This window comes from Carex rostrata, chromosome 22 (genome assembly GCF_964058835.1).
Source record: "Carex rostrata chromosome 22, lpCarRost1.2, whole genome shotgun sequence".
Lineage (NCBI taxonomy): Eukaryota > Viridiplantae > Streptophyta > Magnoliopsida > Poales > Cyperaceae > Carex > Carex rostrata.
The window spans coordinates 6,030,493-6,052,781 of NC_135939.1; the positions used below are offsets into that span (position 1 = coordinate 6,030,493).

At 31.6% G+C, this 22,289-nt stretch overlaps 1 protein-coding gene across 4 annotated transcripts in view; it reads left to right on the plus strand.

Annotated features, from left to right (window-relative positions):
* The first annotated feature begins 2,097 nt into the window (after positions 1 to 2,097).
* Positions 2,098 to 22,289, plus strand: part of LOC144574000 (uncharacterized) — a 33,828-nt gene continuing 13,636 nt past the window's right edge. The window contains exons 1-3 of one of the 4 annotated variants that reach the window (XR_013518113.1): positions 2,098 to 2,298; positions 2,530 to 2,611; positions 2,718 to 3,417. Coding sequence is in view for 3 of the 4 variants with exons in the window: in XM_078323806.1 (XP_078179932.1) it covers positions 2,287 to 2,298; positions 2,530 to 2,611; positions 2,718 to 3,250 (627 nt within the window). In the remaining variant the exon portion in view is untranslated. Of the gene's footprint in view, positions 2,299 to 2,529; positions 2,612 to 2,717; positions 3,454 to 15,060; positions 15,148 to 15,349; positions 15,432 to 15,539; positions 16,276 to 22,289 lie in introns of those variants that run through there. The other 3 variants (XM_078323806.1, XM_078323805.1, XM_078323807.1) reach the window with 3 other exon arrangements.

Sequence of the window (22,289 nt, forward strand, 5' to 3'; positions counted from 1 at the left end):
GATGATGGTTCCTTTACGGGGAAGCTGTTACATCCATCCTTATGTCACATATTCTACCTGTCAACCTTTTTCCGAAATTTTTATCAATCGAAAATAAAAATAAGAATTATCGCAAAAGGGGAGGGATTTGAGGAAATTTTGATATCTAGTTAGGATGGGATAAACGATTCCGTCTTATGCGCTAATTCAAATTCTAATCCAACTTCTCTAATTATGCATGAAAAAAAAATTCGAGGACAAAATAAATGATTCCGTCCTAGAAGCGGGGAAAAAAAAAATCCAAGGACAGAATAAACCATCCCGTCCTCGTACCCATCAAAAATACCCACATGATCATTCTCTCTATTCTTCATTTCTTTGTCTCCCCCGTGCCCTCTGCTCCGTTCCTCACCGAGCGAACAAAAAAGAACTCCACGACGCACGCAAACTTTGACTGACTCTACAAGAGGCACGCCTACTCACGGATGGGACGCTTTATCTCGGCCTTAAATTTTTTTTCGACTTGTATCTTTTATCTCGTTCTTGAATATTTTTTTTCTGCTTAAGTAATTAGAGAGGTTGAATTAGTATTTGAATAAGGGGTTGGGACGGGATCGTTTATCCCGTTCTACCTAGATATTTAAATTTCCTCATATTCCTCCCCTTCTGCCATTTTTTTTTTCGATTAATAAAAATTCGGCAACCTTTTGGCCTATTAGGAAAACCTTTCTGACATTAACTTCCAATATTATACTAATAAACTAATATTTTTCTCAAGGGAAAATTTCCAATGTACTCATACAAACGTCTAAAATAGCCAATATTCCTATCAAAATGTCATAATATCCAATATTATAAAATTTTAACTTTCTTATTTTTATCCCCTTTTAGTTAGTTAATATTTTATTTGATTATTTTAAAAATTAAACTAACTAAAATGCCCTTGAATTTTAACTGGAGTCGTTCATTAAAGCTACAACATGATTGAATTTAGAAGAGATCTAATAAGAAATTGAATTCTTCACGTCTAGCATTTAATGATTTAATGATTGATATCGATTATTTTTATATGCACATATTATCATAGCCTCACCCATATATGAATAGCATTTACTAATTTTTATTTTCTAACGGTGAGTGTTGTTTATTCAACAAATTAATAGGATGGAGCTAGAAAAAAATTATAGGATGATATAAAAAAAACAATCAGAAAAAAAAAACAATTTTAACAATAGTTTTTAAGTGGTAAGAATATATTTTTCAATTTTTCTTTCCGAAATACATAGTACACTAAGCATTTCTTTTAGGGTACGTTTGAATGACACATGAATAGCTGCTATTTCTAGCGAGCTATTCTCACTAATTCACGTTTGAGTGAAAAAAAATGCTATTCTCAACACAAGGAATAGCTCGGGTTAGCTGCTATTTCGCTATTCTTATGAAATGTTGGGTTACCGGCTATTCCAAATTTGGGGTTAGCGAGATATTATTTATTTCATCCAAACGTACTAAACAAAAGCAGTTGGATCACATTTAAGTATTTAACAGTGAGATAAGAAGAGATAAAAAGATAATTATTACCAGTTGTGAAAATGTTGATAAACAATATTTTCTTATATGTTATCACATGAAAAAACATAATCTTACATTATACTTGATAAAGAGATAATCTAAAAAGATAAGGAAATAATTAATTGTTATTCCATATACGTTTGGTGATAAAAAAAAATGTTCGGATCCAAATCTGTTTTTTTTTTTTTAAAAGAAAATGAGCATCTTCTTTTTCTTTCATTTAAATCATTCAAAATTCATTACACAGCTTCAATTACTTTTTTATTTTTTGTTTTTTATATCAATCTAATATATTGAAACAATTCATATGTAATTAAAGCTGTGTGATGAATTTTAAACAATTCAGATTGAAGAAAAAGAGAGTTCACTTTTTTTAAGAAAAAAAAAAACAAATTTAAATCCTCTTCATCTATTCACTTTAGTTATGTATTAAATATGACAAAAACCTTATGTTATCTTTGAATCAAATAGAGACATAGAACTAATTAAGAGTCAGCTTCTTATCTTTGAAAATTATCTCATAGCAAGACCTATTAGTGGAGCCAAATCCTTGAATTCCTTTACCTTTTCTTTTCTATTCCTTTTGCTCATTTTTATAAGCAATCTCTTTCATAAGCTTCGTCAGCGAACAGTATATAAGAAGAGATAGGGACCGATGGGATATCCCCCCATCCCTCCCAATTCACCACCTCAACCCCCCATCTTTTCCTTCCTCTGCTTCTCTCAATTCAAGCAATGCCTGACAAGGTTACAACTTTTTTTTTCCTTCTTTTTTCTTCTCCATGTTGAATAATTAGGCATCAATTAAAATTCAGCATCTATTCATGATCTTTACAAATTTCAAATTGTAGAATGTAGAATTAGCTAATTATTGCAAAGAATGAAATCACATTGAATTTTTCAAATATTTGCAATTTTTCAGTTTAAAAATTCTCAAATTTTATTAGCCTAATCATTGAAAAACTTAATTGCTTACAGATAGAAACCCTAATCTTATGGGTGGATTTGGATTGTGCCTGCTGCAACAAAAAGATCAGACGCGTCATTGGTAAGCTCCAAGGTAAGTCTAATTTTGATGTTCCTAATCAATTTGTTGAAATAACGCTCTACTTCTTAAAGACTTGTTCTGATATTGTCAATAAATTTATGTGATTGAATCAATGCAGTTAGAGCAAACATTCAATCGGTGGATTATAATGAGAAGGAGAATAAGGTGATCATCAAGGGACCATTTGATCCTGAATGGCTGGCCAAGAAGCTCTGCTGCAAAGCTGGCAAGATCATCAAACAGTATGAAATTGTCGAACCGCCACCTCCGTTACCACCACCTCTACCTCCACCTTCATCTCCACCTTCATCTCCACCCAAAAAACTGAAGCCAAAGAGAAAACCATCAGAGATTAAAAAAAAGCCACTGCCTCCACCACACGCGAAGTTAGACCCACCACCATACCCGCTTCCATATCTGTACCCGTATCCATTTGCTTTCATGATGGTGTGCTGTCATGCACCATGTCCTTGCGATCGCGGGCACGGTGGTTGCCGCTGCTGCTCCTGTGGCAAGGAATATGATGAACCAAAGATAGCTCCTCCTCCACAAATACCATACTACCCTCCACCGCCATCAAAACCATGTTGTGATCCTTGCGGTTACCGGATCGTTTATGAAGAAGATGCCCGGATTTGTGCTTTCATGTGATTATTATATATCATGTACTTAATTTTAGTTACAATCTCCTTTATGTTCATATGAAGAAAATTGGTTAAATGCTATATACTATTCATATGAATAAAAATTTATATATCGCGGGAATAAAAAGGTTATGTTTTTTTGGTAATATGTAACAGAATTAGAAGTTGCAAAAGGTTGATGTAATATGTATTTAAAAATTAGATTTTTTCTATATCTCCATTCCATTATTAAGCACGTTGGGTGTCCGATCCGCCAACGACTACGATTGAAAGATGAAACTTCGGATTTAATCTCAGCCCTCCAATTATATAATTTGTCTTATTTTGATTAAATGCATCTGTTTTATGTATAGAAGTCTAAATTTAGTTAAAAACATACTCACTGCATGTGTTGCCACAAGATATGTTACATTTAAAATTGAATACATTCTGAAATTTAGCGATATATTTATCTGTTTTCTTTTTTTTTTTTGTTTCTATATTTCTCCTCTTCAATTAAGTAGACCCCATCTTCCATTTTCTTATTTCTTTGTTTCCGTACTTCTTCTTCGTTTCTATACGGATCACAATGGAAAGGAATATTTTTTTTTATTTCCTTATTTCTCTTTCTTTGTTTCTATACATATTGTTGTGGGAAATTTAGAATATATTTTCAATATATAATATATCAATGCGTGTGTATGTGTGTGTATATATATTCTAAATTGGAAACAAAGAAAAAGAAGAATATAAATTGGACATGTGTGTATAGATATATTTTTCTTATAATATGTGTGTGTGTGTGTTTTTATATTTTTTGATATCATATGATATGTCGATGTTGAATTATTGTACGATACTTAATATTAGATTCGAATCAAGTTATTATTTGATATCATTGGTACTTCAAAATAAAGAATTATTACATCATCAAATTATTATCAGAGATAACGATTCAAGTTAATAAAAAATACAGAGTCATATAAATTCTCAAACTTAATTGCCTAATTAAAATTAAATGGTTCAAGATAGAATAGAGCCCATATATATTTTTAAATTGGGGAGGGACCGAACGAGTTCGGATCACCCCCGATACGAATTATTAAATTCAAGCTATTCAGTGTGACATGAATCTCAAAAACGGATCCATTATATTTAAAATTAGTGTTGTAAATAACGGTATGTGCTCATCAAACGGATATGGTGTCGCTAAACGATTAATCGGGAATAATAAAAAATAATCGATTATAATCGGGAATAATCAGCCAGTTAGTTAGAGAAATCTATAACAATTTGATAACTGCTAACGACTAATCAGTCGATTAATCAGCCTAAATGGTAATTTTTACAACATAACACTGATTTATATAGGTACTGGATTCCAATGACACAGCTGAGAATTCGTCAACTCATATTATATGAAGTCAGGTAAACAGGAGAAAACGGACTCGGAATTGTATCCCACTTTACTTCTAGAATGCGTTTGAACAAAATGACATGCCAAACAACTATAAAAAAAAACAAAAAAAAACAACTATTTGCAAGGGCGAAAAATAATTATTGTCGAGAATGAGACGACAAAAATTATCAATTATTAGTATATTGCTATCATAGAAGTATATGTGACAAAACCGATACTGTTAAATACTTTTACACTCGCAAATAGTAGCAGATTCTTGTAACCATTCATTGAATTAGTTGGAAGAGTATTTAACCAATAATTATTTCTTTTGATCAATATTGAATGCTGGGTTTCTTGTTGAAGATAATCAATTTTGAAGAGATGATGGAAGCAAAGTTCATTTAGATCATGGTAAAAAGAGATAGTTAAAGAAATAGTACAAATATAATAATATTCAGCTTAAATAAAAGAGTGCTAATTTGAAAAGTTTATGAAATATTAATTTTGTATTATTTGAAACAATCTAATATTTAAGTTATATAATTCGGAATAATAATAATCTACTGTTCCTATAATTATTAGATAAAATAATAATATAAGCACAACATTATTTAAAAATACATAAGATTCAAATTAAATTCAAATAAAAAAGGCCCAATTGCACCTATCTAGAGTCTGAAAAATGACACGACAGAGGTGGTTCTATCACGGAACGGCACGTCACGCAAAAGATTTAGTCACAACACGGCATGTGGTTACACGAGTCATGTGTAATTAGAATAGTTATATCTCGATCAAATGATAAATCTTTAATAAACTAATATAAATTATAATCAAATGGTCACGCGAGTCACGTTTGATCATGGCACGTTTAAAAACGTGTACGGCGTGACTCACATGGGATGATCATTGGCGTGCCGCGACCACCCTTTGACATTTAGTCACGGCACAATACAATACGTAAAAAATTAACTTAGTCACTGCACAGTAAAAAACTAAAATCACAGCATGTTAATTACATCACGGCACAGCACTGCACATTTTTTCCAGTCTACACCTACCCTCGGTTCATCTTAACCTCCACAGCAGATGCCAAACACAACAAATTATCAGAGAAAAAGCTGCTACTTTCATTATTTTGGGCTATTAAAGGCCCAATTAAATATGTGATTTATAATTAAAACGCCTTGGAGCTGAGAAGCCCAGGTGAAACCATCCACAACTTTAGGCCCATAACAAACTACCTTAGGTTAATGGAGGAGAAATCAAGAAGAAATTAGACTAACCAATTTTAATTAAAATGTATAATGGGCCTAAATCTTTATTTATTTAATTTATTGGCGGGTTGTTCTTCACATGCCGATTTTTTTTCTTGCCATCTTCTAAAACAAAAACAAACTCAAAAGTCACTTTTTCTTCAAAAAAAAAAAAAGAAATTTCAGAATTATCTGCACAACCTCGCAACCAGATCAATCGGAGGCGAAGGGAGGAAGAATGAATGGGTTTTAAATTTATATATTTATTTATGATTTTCTATATAATTTAGAGTAAAATAGTATAGTACTACAAAATTAATCTCATTTTCTATAGAAAAATTTTATATTATTGACCCCATGTATATTTAACCCCCATAATCAAAAAGTCTGACTCCGCCCTGAGATCAATCTACGCAAATATTAATTTCATTGAATTTCATACCATTTGATTGCGCAAATAATATATGTTACCTCATAATTCTGAAATTTTCTCAAAAAAATAATTAAGTTTATTCTTTTGGAAAAGATGGTAAGAAAAAAAGATATTCAGCTTCATAGGCACTACTAGGGGTGTTCATCGGTTCGGTTCGGTTGAAACCGAATCGAACTAGGCAAACTAAAGTTATAATTCGGTTTCAAAAATAGAACCGAACTGAACTGAACCAAACAAAAGTTTTATTTCGGTTTGTTCGGTTCAAACCGAAATATATTAATTTTTTTATTTAAGCAATTGATTTATAATAAACAGAAGGTATTAAGAAATAAATCGGGATATTAAGAAATAAACTGAAGTATTCAAAGCAGTTGATTAAGAAATAAACCGGGGTAGTATGGACCAAATTCATAATATATAACAGTTCGGTCGGTTCAGTTATTTCAGTTTTGAAAATTTTCAAACCGAACCGAACCGAAGTTATAATTCGATTTTATAAAACAAATCGATTTGAACTGTTAAACCGAAAAAACTGAACCGTTTGATTCAAATTAATTCAGTTCAACTATTAAACCGACTAAATCGGACCCAATGAACAACCCTAGGCACTACATTGGCACAGGCATTCTAAGCAAAAAGGTCGGTGCTCCAAAAATCCATGTTTAGCATCTGTGGATTGAATAAAAGAAAGGAAGATTGCCTATGGGGCTATGGCCTCATAATTTTTTACCTATTCATTGTATTGGAGTTCATGCGGTGATCTAATGATCTAGAACTCCTATTGTATACCGTTGAAGTTTGCCATATTTGTGATTATTTGTAGAAATTAATTGTTGGGCACTTTTTTTTGAGGAAAATAAAGCAGCTCCTACTTTTCGTATACCAAACGAAAGTTGGCCGGTGGTTTATTGGTTCAAGCACTTTTCTTTAATCAAGCTCATGCAATGTCAATATTGTCATTTCTAATTCTATCTACTCTCAAAACCCAACAAAACAAAAACAAAAAAACTTTAATTGAGATCAATTTGGGAAAGTTGTCCAACCCGTCTGATATAAAATTTAAAAAATAATAATATAATTAATATGAGGAGGGTTTAAATGCATCCATTTTTGTGTCTCCATAATGCCTCCTTTTTTAAAAACTTTAATAACTCAAAATTTAAATCTTAAAATTCAAAATAAAACTGCTGGATATGAACTACATCATTTTATCTATACACGTGTAAAAAATTATGAAATTTCAACTTTGTTTTGATTGCCATCTTGAGCTTGTAAAAATGTATACTAATGTGAATAATTTCTAGATGTTGATTTTTCAACTTATTGATTTATATAAAAGCAAAATCAGAATGTAACAATTTTTTATGGACACATAGATCACATCTAACGGTTTTATTTTCACGTTTAAGTTTTAAACTTTAAATTATTTAAAAAATTTAAAAATGAAGACACACATTTGAACTCCTCAATTAATATAGTTTAAGTTGAGGGGCCTCATTAATTGCACAATTATTGACCTATAGGATAAAGATTCCAGTTCTCTTCATTTTTTTATATTTTCACTAAAAAAAAATGGAAGAATTGGACACATGCAAAGGCCACCGATTGGTTATTTTAATGAGACCTTGACCAAGAGCTTGATAAAAGAGACGTCTTAAATATTCTAACTTCACAAATTATTTCATTTTTTTTTTTCCCAAATCGTCAAATATATAGGGAACATACACCAAATTTACCTTAGACACTTCCAATTTCCGAATTAAATGGTGTTCAATCTCAAAAAAAGATATCTCCTTAAAAATCTATGACTAAAAGCTTTGATATCTCAAAAAAAATATAATATTAGTTCTTTTAATTAAGACTAACTTTAATATAAATTATATTCACTATTAATAAGCAACCAGAACATAGTTCAGGTAGTGGACCTTCTGTTGTCTATTGCTAGAGAGAAGTAAAGTGAGAAAACACCTACATAGGTTTCTGAAACTGACAACCTTTCAAATTCAATGCTTGAAAAAGAATTGGTTGAAAAAGATCTTGTTAATTGGAATGAACTTACCTAACTGTTGTCATAGGATCATTTTGTTTGTTAGTTTGTTGTTATACTTGTTTTTAGTAGTTAATTGTGTTTGTTTAGAATGCTTGTTTAGGTAATTTTGATGCTGTCATGTATCTTTCTTATATAAACAACTGTAAATCATACAATATTTGATATCTATTTTAGGAATGAAATCTCCTTCTATTCTTAAAGAATAGGAGGACCTCATCTTCTTCTTTTTTGTGTATCTCTCTCCTTATTATTTCTCTCTTTTTTAAGAGATAGACACAAAATTGGAAGAGAAGGGTCCCTCCTATTCTTTGAGAATAGGACCAGATTTTGATCCTCTATTTTCAATATCAGATCAGATACATATAATTTTAATATAAAATCAGTGGTTTATTCCACTATTATTAGAAATAAAAATAAAAAGGTGTGCATCGAACTTTCAATATTATAAATAACAAACACGTGGCAGTTGTAATCCATGACCTAAAAGAGTCCGGTTCAAATCTCTCGGCCGACAACTGGATTTGACCTCAACCTATTTTCATATTATTAGTTCTCCTTTTCTTGAGAAAGCATTGATGATGCTTCCTTTACGGGGAAGCTGTTACATCCATCTTTGTATTACATATTCTACCTGTCAACCTCTTGGCCTATTAGCAAAACCTTTCTGATATTAGCTCCAAATATTATACTAATAAACTAATATTTTTCTCAAAATGATACAAAACTATGCATTCAAATTTAATGCATTGTCAACCTTCTGGCCTATTAGAAAAACCTTTCTGATATTAACTCCAAATATTATACTAATAAACTAATATTTTTCTCAGAATGATACAAAACTATGCATTCAAATTTAATACATGTATTCAGAGCGGATTCATGATTTTCTTCGGGGACAAAAAAAAAAAATCAAATTGGATTTAAACTCATTAACTAATTGGATACTCGATAAAAAAATAATACTTTGACTTATATTTTTCAATGCTCTCATTTTATAATTTGTGATAATTTAACTTATAATTCTAATTAGTAATTACTAATCATAATTCAAGAAATTTATTTTGATTTTAACACTAAATCTAACCCGATTTACAAATCAAACATTCACAGGGGGAAAAAAAAAATTCAAAGAGGAGTAAAGTCGATCGGTATCGATAGATCACTACTAAAACTCGAAATCTTGGAGAGCAGCTGCTCCCCTGTTCTATTCTGGATCCGCCGCCCCTGCATGTGTCTCATAATTTTGTCATTTTTTTTTATCTTTTTTTTAAAAATGATTAGATAAACAAATATAAAATTCTACATGTAAATCAATAGGTGCCATCTTTCTTTCTTGCATTTATAAAACAATGCGAGAAGTTGGTACAATAGTGAGAGACTGAGAGTGCGGTATCGAGGAGGACAAACATGACAAGGTAAGCTTGATGGAGACAGCCCGCCATACACCACTGTCGATGCTTCTATACATATAGTGCTTAATTATAATAATTAAATCATTACTTGACAGATGCTACAAAGTCGGAACACATTTATTTATTCAATGGATATGCACCGAATTTTTTATTTATATCATATTTAAAAAAAATCACATTTTCTTTGGAATTCGAAAAGTACCAGAGCCGCCAATTTAATCTGTGGCTCCATTCTTGAGGGGCGTAGATTGAATTGGAGGCCTGCCAAAAACCAAAAAATGCACTGTCATATACTGATATTTAGGTTTTTGAGAGGCCTCCAATTCAATCTGCGGCCCCATCCCTCCTAGAAAAAATAGAGCCGCAGATTGAATTGGAGGCCCTGGTATTTTTCGAATTCCCCAATTTCAAAGGTGTTTTGGTTTATTTTTTTTAAATGGTATTAATAAAATATTCGGAAATATGCATTTTCTTTTGTTTTAGGAACATTAAACGAGTGAAAAAATTAATCATCCTGACTTGTGTAAGAAAATTAATGTACCATGTAGATTTGTTGCACTCAAACTTGATGCACTATAAAGGATGAATTTTTTTTTCTATTTTCCAACGCACTAAAATTTATATACGAGTTATTTTTTTCTTGATTAAAAAGTTCGTCAATAATGCTATCACATTTTTCGATTGTACAAATTTCTAATAGGGCGAATTAAACCATATATAAATTCATTTAATGCATAAAAAATTGGTACCAACAACCGGACTAGTGATAGATGATCACTTTCCGGACGATCGTTGGCTAACTTACATTATTCCCATTAAAAGAAAGAAAATAGAAAAGGTGGCTAGCTAGTACTTCCTATATAGGATTTTTTATGTTTTAAAATATGATTTCAAATGTGTGCCATTGATAATTGTATAATCTTGTGTTATGAAAATATATTTTTTGAAATGAAAGGCGGAGGTCTAAGCTTATCAGTTTCATTCAAATTCTTATGTATATTATAAATGATTGTTTTCACTTTGTGGGTTTCGAACTCATAACCTTTTACATGGGAGTTATGTGTTTTTGTCACTAGACCAAAGACTGCTTCTTGTATTTTTGCAAATATATATGCAGCATGATATGCAAATATTATATACGGATGTGTATTTTGAAAAATATTCAAGATTAAGAGCTAAATTAAAAATTTAGAGATACTAAAAATAACAAAATAAAATAAGTTACTAGATACTCTTAAATTATAAACAATGGATGTCACGCCATCAATTTGATATGCCCAGGAGACGGACTCAGTATTTTCATCAGGGAAGCAAAACAATATCGAATCGGATTTAAATTCATTAACTAATTAGGTACTCGATAAAAAAACATTGCTTTAATTTGTACTTTATAATAGTCTGACTTAGTAATTTCTGATTCTCTAACCTATAATTTTAATTATCAATAGAAATTTATTTTAACTTTAACTCTAAATTTAACCTGAATTATAATTCAAACATTCAGAGGGGAGCAAAAAAATTTTCAGAAGAGACAAAGTCGATCAGAATATCTCGAACTTCACTAAAATTCAAAATTTAGAAGAGACAGTTGCTCCCCTGGAACACTGTAGATCCGCCCCTGGATATGCCTATAAGCTTTGTGATGATATCGTTTCATTGATTTGTCTTCTAGTTCTTTATACAAAAAAAATCAAACAAAGCAACAAAAAATGAAACAACGAGATAATATTATCTTCTTCTTCTTGTTTTTTTTTGGTTTGTTTGATTGTTTTCATTTCTTTTTCTTTCTCTATGTTTTTTTTATTATTTTTGTTCCTTTGGCGTACGATACAAATGAAATTAATAATTGAAAGTTGGTAGATAGGATTCTTAAGAGATAAGTACTCGTAAAGATGACTTTTTATAGAGGGAAATTTTTTATTCAAAGAAATTATTAAATACAAAAATGGAAAGAGTACTTCGTTTTCAATAAAAATAGAAATATCTGACTCATTGAGTCCAATTCAAAATATATGAATATGACTCAATAGTCTAGATCGAAATATTATATTTTTTTAAATCATATGTGGATCAGAACTTGATTTTCCTCTAATCGGAAGGTCTGGATCCAAACTAGAAAAAAAAAACATGAATCTGAATCATTAAGTCCGATCCATAATATATGAATCGGACTCAATAAGTCAAATTTTTCTATATTTATTAAAAACAATACACTCTTTCTAGTTATGTACATCTTATTCTAATAATTTCTACAGATAAATTTTTTTCCTTATATAGCACGGCAGGGTAGGTTAGACAAGGGCAACTGGAGCTTCAATTAATTTGCAAGGGATGGTGACCTACTTCTCTGTAAGCGATGGATTTTTTAATTCCATGTTAACTAATTCAAGTATAATTAAATAAAAAAAAGTACGTCTCAGTCAAAATAGTTATACAAATGATTGAATCGAAATTGAAAGCGGTAAAGTCAAAGTCAAAGTATTATTTTGCTGTTTTACATCAATTGCTTTACACGAGATGTGTTGAGGGAATTTCAAGGGGAAAAAAAATGAAATAGACAACGTACTAAGCGAGCAAAGTTGTTTACAAAAATATTGAACCATGAAAATGTAATCAATATTTATATTCTTCCACAATTATAATTAAATATATGAAGAGTGAGGCTAGCTATGGTACATTGGTAATATGCATATCACGAATCCACTAGCGTTATGAATTTGTATTTTTATTTTCAAAATTTAAATAGTTTATCTAAACAGTTAAATATGATCTTCACATAAAAATATACTTGGAGATAAATAGAGAATCACTTGATCTAAAATTATATACCATAAAAAAAATTAATTTTATATCTATCTAAAAAATAGTATAAATATTCTAAAAGAAATATAATATTTGATCTCTAAGTTTATTTTTATATGAAAATCATGTTTAACGATTGAAATCGGTTATTGAACTTTTTTTTCTCTAGCACGGAAGGATCTATAATATGCCCATATGAGTAGAACTAGGGTGTTCTTAAGCTCACCAAAGTGTTTGGTGAGCTTGACTCCAAAACCCGTCAAATCGGTTTCAAATGATGAATCCGAACCGTTGGAACCCGTCTATTTTACGTGTGATGCGTCTACATGTGAAATTTTTAAACTTTTGAATTAGTTTAGTATAAAGTCAATTGGTCAAAATTAGAAGGTTAATAAATTAATTTTAGTGCATTCATTTTTTGAACATGTTTTGACCGCTTGACTTTATACTAAACTAATTCGAAAGTTTAAAAATTTCACATGTAGACGCATCACACGTAAAATAGACGGGTTCCAACGGTTCAGATTCATCATTTGAAACCGATTTGACAGGTTTTGGAGTCAAGCTCACCAAACACTTTGGTGAGCTTAAGAACACCCTAGTTCTACTCTGCCCATATTACCATAGCCTCACCCATATATGAATAGCATTTCCTAATTTTTATTTTCTAACGGTGAGTGTTGTTTAGTATTCAACAAATTAATAGGATGGAGCTAGAAATAAAGTTTAGGATGAGATAGAAAAAAAGTTTAGGATGAGGTAAAAAAAAATCAGAAAAAACATATTTTAACAATGGTTTTTAAATGGCAAGAACATATATATTTTTCAATTTTTCTTTCCAGAAATACATAGTAAACTAAGCATTTATTTTAAACAAAAGCAGTTGGATCACATTTAAGTATTTAACAATGAGATAAGAAGAGATAAAAAGATAATCATTACCAGTTGTGAAAATGTTGATAAAAACTATTTTCTTATCTACACATGTTATCAAATGAAAAAAACATAATCTTACATTATACTTGATAAAGAGATAAGCGTGAGTCTATGCTACTATGCATATCATGACTTGGTTGTAATACAAATTAATATTTTTGTTTTCAATATTTTAACTGACGATCTGAACCGTTTAAAATGATTTTCATATGAATATGTAATTGCATATCAAATTTTATATATTTTAGAATGTTTTTACTATTTTCTAAAATGGATAGAAAATCACTGTTTTTGGATAGTTCAAAATTTCCAGATCAAATTATTTTCTACCTATTTTAAAAAATAATAAAACAACTTTAAAAATATAAAATTTGATTTGCAAGTACATATTCATATGGAGATTATATTGAACGATTCGGATCAACCGTTATAATTTTGAAAATAAAAGTATTGATCCGTATTATGAATCAAATCGTAATATGCATAGTACCATGCATAGACTCACTCAAGAGATAATGCATAAAGATAAGGAAATAATTAATTTTTATTCCATGTAAGTTTGGTATGTATTAAATATGACAAAAACCTTCTGTTATCTTGGAATCAAATATAGACATACAACTAAGAGTCACGTTCTTATCTTTTAAAATTATCTCATAGCAAGATCTACATATGGATATCATACTGAACAGTTCAGATTGATTGTTAGAATTTTAAAACAGAAATATTGATCCGTATTACGAATCAAATCGTAATATGCATAGTACCATAGACTCACTCAAGAGATAATGCATAAAAATAAGGAAATAATTAATTTTTATTCCATATAAGTTTGGTGGTGATAAAATGTCTTCATCTATTCACTTTAGTTATGTATTAAATATGACAAAAACCTTTCATCTATTCACTTTAGTTATGTATTAAATATGACAAAAACCTTGTGTTATCTTAGAATCAAATATAGACATAAAACTAAGAGTCACCTTCTTATCTTTGAAAATTATCTCATAGCAAGACCTATCATGATAATATGGTAGTGGATAGAGTGGAAAAAACGTGTGTGTCGTGCTGTGACTAACACGCTATGACTTTCGTCTCATGTCGTGTCGTGCCATGACTAAGTGAACAATGATAGGTGCTGTGCCGTGACCAAAATGTTGAGAGGTGGTCACGGCACGCGAATGGTCACACGAGTCATGCCATGACTCGTGCGCCATGTTCAAACGTGAATTGTTACGTTTCTCACATTTAACTATTTTTTTCATAATTTAAGTTAGTTTATTCAAAATTCTCCATTTGATTAAGGCCTAACGGTCCTAATTACATGTGACTCGCATGATTACGTGTCGTGCCAAATTTTCAAAAGCTGGTTACGGCACGTGAATAATCACGATACGAGACACGCGAGTCACAGCACGAAACAATCACACGTGTTGTGTCATCCGTGACGGAACCGGCTCCGCCGGGCCATTTTTCCCACTCTAGTAGTGGAGTCAAATCCTTGAATTCCTTTTGCTCATTTTTAAAGCAATCTATTTCATAAGCTTCGTCAGCGATCAGCACTTAAGAAGAGATAGGGATGGAATAGCCCCCTTCCCTCCCAATTCACCCCCCTTCAAGCAATGCCTGACAAGGTTATAACTTTTTTTTTTTTCTCCATATTGAATAATTAGGAATCAAAATTCAGCATCTATTTATCCTTACAAGTTTCAAATTGTATCGCTAATTATTGCAAAGAATGAAACCACATTGAATTTTTCAAATATCTGCAATTTTCCAGTTTAAAAATTCTCAAATTTTATTAGCTTCATCACTGAAAAACTTAATTGCTTACAGATAGAAACCCTAATCTTATGGGTGGATTTGGATTGTGCCCGCTGCAACAGAAAGATCAGACGCGTCATTGGTAAGCTCCAAGGTAAGTCCAATTCTCAATTGGCTAATTAAAATTTGTTGAAATAATGTTCTACTTCTTAAAGACTTGTATTCATATTGTCAATAAATTTATGTGATTGAATCAACGCAGATAGAGCAAACATTCAATCGGTGGTTTATAATGAGAAGGAGAATAAGGTGATCATCAAGGGACCATTTGATCCTGAATGGCTGGCCAAGAAGCTCTGCTGCAAAGCTTGCAAGATCATCAAACAGTACGAAATTGTCGAACCGCCGCCGCCAACCAAACCAAAGCCAAAACCAGACCCAAAACCAGACCCACCTCCTGACAAACTGGAGCCAAAGCCAGAACCACCAAAGCCTGAAGAAAAGCCACCACCTCCACCACCCGCGAAGTTAGACCCACCACCAAACCCGTTTCCATATCCGTTCCCGTATCCATTTGCTTTCATGCCGGTGTGCTGTCATGCACCATGTCCTTGCGATCGCGGGCACCGTGGTTGCCGCTGCTGCTCCTGTGGCAAGGAATATGATGAACCAAAGATAGCTCCTCCTCTACAAATACCATACTACCCTCCACCGCCATCACAACCATGTTGTGATCCTTGCGGTTACCGGATCGTTTATGAAGAAGATGCACCCCAGACTTGTGCTGTCATGTGATTATTATATATCATGTACTAAATTTTAGTTACCATCTCCTTTATGTTCATATGAAGAAAATTGGTTAAATGCTATATACTATACATATGAATAACAGTTTATATATCCCGGGAATACAAAGGTTATTTTTTTTGGCAATATGTAACAGAATTAGAAGTTGCAAAAGGTTGATGTAATATGTATTTAAAAATTAGATTTTTCTATATTTATTTAAAAAGATATACTCTTTCTATTTCTGTACATTTTATTTTAATAGTTTCTACGGACAAAAAAGTTTCCATTATACAGTACGCGCGGCAGGGTTGGTTAGACAAGGGCAACTAGAGCTTCGATTAATTTGCAAGGGATGGTGACCTAGTGTATTGAAAACGGGTCGGACCAGGCAGGTACGGGTCAAACTCGGGCGGGCGGGGGTTTGGTACGGGCACGGGCACGAGTTTCTCTGGTAGGTCGGGTAGGGTAGCACGGGTCCGCGAGTTGCTCTGTCCAGGTCTGGGTCTGGGGATTGGTTCGATCGGGCGGGTACGAGTCTAGTCAGGTCCGGATTTTTTTTTTTTTTTTTTTGCTATTTTTTGTTTTTTTTTCTTTTTAAACCAATAAAATATAAATCAAAATTCATTTGACGTGATTGTATATTTGAACTCAATAATTTTTGTTATAATAAAATATAAATTAAAATTACGAATTATTTTAAAACAATATTGTTTAAATCAATTACTTTAAAACAATAAAATATAAATAAAAAATTTCTTAAATTAATTACTTTAAAATTTTTTATAAATTATTTTAAAACAAAAATTACTGTCATCCTTTATTCCAGGCTTGAGACCGGCTATGTAAAATAACATAGGCGGAGTTCTAACTTTTTTTTTGTTAGTAATTCTTATTTAAAATGAATAATTTAAAAACTAATTGAAATATTTAGAAGTTTATAACTTAAAAAATAACCATAAAGATTAAAAGAGGTTAGAAATTTATTCCGACACTACCTATCTAGAAGTTATCATTCATATACCATAGTTCGCTCTCTTCCGCACTGTCTGAATCCAAATTAGCCTCAAACCGCGGCTCGGTACCATTTTCTTCAGTTTCAACTTCGGATGATATTGCTTGACAATCTCCATGTTGCATGCGATTTTCAACATCAATCAAATCTTTCAAGCATACAAGTCTCTCAAAAACATGTGCACCTAACTTACTGCGTTTATCGGCAAGGATCATGTTTGCTGAACTAAAACAACATTTGGAAGGGACGGTTAACACGGGCATGACAAATACGTCGCGGGCCATCATTGCGAGGATTGGATAGGTACTTGCATTCCTCCTCCAACACGCAATAATGTCAACCTGTTCATCTTCGTGATGCATCGTAACATAGCTCAATAACTCGTCTGTGCCTTGGGATGTGTGTGGGTCATTATCAAACTAGAAATCTGATAACAATCTACCACTGCTGTTGCTCCTGAAACTATTAAAAAATAAAAAAATAGTGAACAAATAATGTAGATATTATAAATAATAAATATTAAAAACACATGTATATTTATATTCATACCTAGCGGCGACACGGGATGAAGACGGTTGGTTTTGGTTGTCATTTATTCTTGAGTTGTATAAGCCAAACATCTCATCGAAGGCCTTATCCACGTGTGTATCCACCCCGGTTAAGTCTAAATGTAGATTCATCTTGTACTGTTGAAGTATCCTGATCGTTAAATGCTTTTTGTATGCCAGATTGAGGCAGCTTACGATAATGGCTAAGAGGGGTACATCTTCCCAATATTTTAGAAATTTTTATTTCATGGCATCTTCGATCGACGTGAGAGAGGAATCATTCATGTTAGCTTCTTCCAATTCACGACACACCTTGAAAATTTGGTAGAGATTTTTGAACAACTCAAATGCCATCGATGAGTATGAGAATGATAGTTTGACGGTTGCTGTAAAAAGGTTCCAAGTAAATTTTTAAGCCTTTCTAGTTGCTCCCATTCTCCGACGGTGGGTTCCAATACAATTCCATCGGCGGTTGAGCCTCTCAAAAACTCCCCTATAGCAGCAGAATAAGAAAGGTAATGGTTCAACATCCTATAGGTAGAGTTTCAACGGGTATCTATATCCCAAGGTACTCTCAATCTGCTTAATTTCATTCGGCCACACAAAGTCGCAAACTTATGTTTTCTTTCTTGGTTTGAAAAAATGTGGGCAAGACCTCCCTTAAATTTAATTATCAATTGGTTTACGGCTTCTATTTTAAGGTCCGCCTTCACGATGAGGTTAAGTATGTGGCAAGCACACTTTTGGTGAAATATTGCACCATTCATGATTGGGTTTAGTGATCGTTTAAAAAGATCAATGGAAGCTATGTTGTTGTTAGCATTATCGAATGAAATAGAAAAAAAAATCTTGTTCTCTAAATCCCCTTTAAGATTATACTCTTGTAAAATCTCAATTATGGATTGGTAAATTATTGATGAAGTGTGCGGAGAATTCAACATTTAAAAACTTAATATCCTTTTTTTGTAATACCCAATTTTCATTGATCCAATGCCTGGTAATACAAGAGTACCCAAGTCCATGTTTACCAGCAGTCCAGATATCAGAGGTAATTGAGACCTTATTGGTTACATATGCAAATATAGCTCGTAAGTCATTTTTTTGGTCGGTAAACTATTTTTTTATTTCATTAACTACCTTTCTATGATGGAACCTCTTGTACATTGGTTGACTACACCCCCGAATGATCAACTGGGCAAAACTCATGCAATTAACCATACTGATTGGTTGTTCTTTGTGGATAATGTATCGGGCCAATTCACTAAGTATTATTGATTCATCATATTTTTGGTGGGTTTTGGTACCATCCGGGTTCACAAGGATTTAGATCAATCTCGGGTTAGCATGTTCTTGTGGAACCTTTTTTTTTCTTTGGTGAGTTTTGACATGTCTCTTGAAGCTAGACATACCATTAACTTTTACATACTCAAAATACGGTTTCTTGCAACCTTTTACCTTACATCGTAAAATATGCATAGTGCCGTTCGGGAGGTAGGTCACTTCATACCAGGGCAACCAATCCGCACCGTATCCGGGACCTCTTTTATTCTTCTTTACTGCTCGTTCTTCTGGGGAGGACACTTGTCGAAAGGGTGACATCTTCGGTTTGAATTTCAGGGACACTTGTCGAAGGAGTACCTCCTATAGGGGCAGTGAATTGACTCGATCTTATAGAAGAAATGCATCCATATGTAGTGTTAGGATTTTGAGGATAATACGATGGTGTCATTTGATATTTTTCTTGTGGAATGAATATGTTTGGATCGTTAGGATAATACGGTGCACCCATTTGGGTGGGTTGTTGTGGATAATACGGTTGTGGCATTTGGGAGGAACTGTGGATAATTTTGTTGATAATTAGGTGGTGGAATTTGGGCGGAACTTTGTTGATAAATAGTTGGAATATCGACCGAAAAAAATTCGTGGGACACTCTCGCGGTATATTCTTCCACCGATTCGCGAGAAGGAGATGTCACTTTTTTAACCTATCCAAAAATAAACCTAATTACTTAACATATTTAAAAAATAAATCTAACCTACTTATTTAACCTATGAAAAATAAATTCAAATTTAAAAAATTAACAGATGAAAAATAATTAACATATTACATATTACATTTGAATTCATAACATAAATCTAACATGTTTTAACAATAAATATAAATTACTAAAAATAAATCCAAATTTAAAATATAACATACATAACATAAATCCGAATTTAAAATTACTAAAAACAATCCGAATTTAAATTACTAAAAATAACATACATATCTAACATGTTTTAATAATAAATATAACATATTTACCAAAATAAATCTAACATTATAAATAAAATTTAACCTATTTAAAAAATAAATCTAACATTTTAAAATACATCTAATATATTCAAAAATAAATCTAGCATTTTTAAAATTAATCTAACACATTAAAAATTCACTAAGCATTTTAAAAAATTCAAAACAGAAATAAATGTGTAGTTTCGGCCTCTGTTCCTGGCCGAAACAGGCTGTTTTGGCCTTTCCAGAAAAGCTGTATTTTCTGCAAAGACCGAACAGCATGTTTGGGCCAGAAACAGAGGCCGAACAGCCTGATTTTAGTATCTTAAATAGATTGAAAAAAACTAATATATTTAAAAATAAATCTAACATTTTTAAAATAAATCTAACATATTTAAAAATAAAGCTAATATAACATATTTAAATTTTAACATTCAACAAATTTAATCTAATAATCTACCATATTCAAAAATAAATCTAATCTATTTAAAAATGAATCTAACATTTAAAATCAAAATAAATCTGAATTTAAAAATGAAATTACTAAAATTCCGAATTTAAAAGTAATGAAACATAACATAATAAAATATTACATATCTAACATTTTTAGCAATCCACTAACATTCAATTTTTTAGTTCAATTACTCTAAAAAAACTAAATCTAACATTCAATTTAAATTCTAAATTTCTCTACAAAAATAAATATAACATCAAATTTAAATTTTAAATTACTCTACAAAAATAAATCTAACATTCTATTTAAATTCTAACATTTTCTACAAAATCTAACAAAAATAAATTTAAGTTAAACTAATTGTAACATAAAATAAATCTAACATTAAATATTTCAATCTAACAAAATTTAATTTAACATAAAATAAATGTAACTTTCAAATCTCGCAGGAAAAATCTTGCGGGAGGTGCCGAACTTCGTAATTTCAATAACTTTGTAATTTCATTTCCGTATTTGTAGAATGAATTAAATTTATAACTATATATATTTTTTTAACAATAAATTTAAAATTTGAGAATAATGAAAATATTGAGATTGAGAGAATGAGAGATGGAAAATAATAAGATGAGATGTGAAAATAAGTGAAGGATGGGGGTGTATTTAAGGATGTTTGTTTGGGGGGTTGGGGGGAATAAAATTTGAATTTTAAAAATAAAAACGTGTTTTTTTTTAAAAAAAATTGCATTTTATTTCCCGGGCTATCACGGGTTTTTTTTCTTCAGAAAACCGATCCCGTCCCGTTTTAACCCCTACTCGAGTTACACGTGTACCCGTTCCAAACCTGTTTTTTTTTAAATTGCATTTTATTTCCCGGGCGTGGGTAGGCGGGTACAGGTAGGCGGGTTCGGTCCAGATGGGTTTGGGCGGGGGGTTCGACGGGTAGGCGGTCCGGTCTGGGTGGGTACGAGTTTGGCACGATCCGGGTTATCACAGGTTTTTTTTTTTTTTTTCAGAAATCCGATCCCGTCCCGTTTTAACCCCTACTCGAGTTACATGTGTACCCGTTACAAACCTGGCTATGGGTACAGTCCGATCGGGTACGAGTGGCGGGCGGTCCGGTCCGAGTCCGACTCCCGCGGGTAGTTTCAATACAGGTGACCTACTTCTCGGTAACAGATGCATTTTTAATTCCATGTTAATTAATTCAACTATAATTAAATAAAAAAAAGAGTGGCTAATATAACATCAGTGTCATTTCAGTCTATATAACACTAACTCCAAAACCTATCAAATCGAGTTCAAATGGTGAATCTAAATCGTTCAAACCGATCTACTTTATTAGTTGTGCGTTTACATGTAAAATTTATAAGTTTTTGAGTTTATTTGATATCAAGTCTAGCAGTCAAATGTTTGAGTTTTTAAGTTAATTTTAATACATTCATTTTTCAATTTTTTTGCCGCTTGATTTGATACTAAAATAACTTGAAAATATAAAAAGTTTGCATGTAAACGCGTCACTCATAAAGTAAATTGATTTGAACGGTTTGGATTCACCATTTGAACTCGATTTGATAGATTTTAGAGTTAGTGTTATATAGACTGAAATAACACTAATGTCATATTAGCCATACTCATAAAAAAACTACGTCTCAATCAAAATAGTTACACAAATTATTGAATCCAAATTGAAAGTGGTAAAGTCAAACTATTATTTTGTTCTTTTACTTCAATTGCTTTACCCGAGATGTGTTGACTGGATTTAGAATTTCAAGGGAAAAAAAGATAACGTACTAAGTGAGCAAAGATGTTTAAAAACATATTGAACCATGAAAATGTAATCAATATAAAATTCCACAATTATAATTAAATATGAGAAAAACTAGAGTGTGATGTGCTCATCAAGAGGGATTGGTGAGCACACCTCTAAATAATTA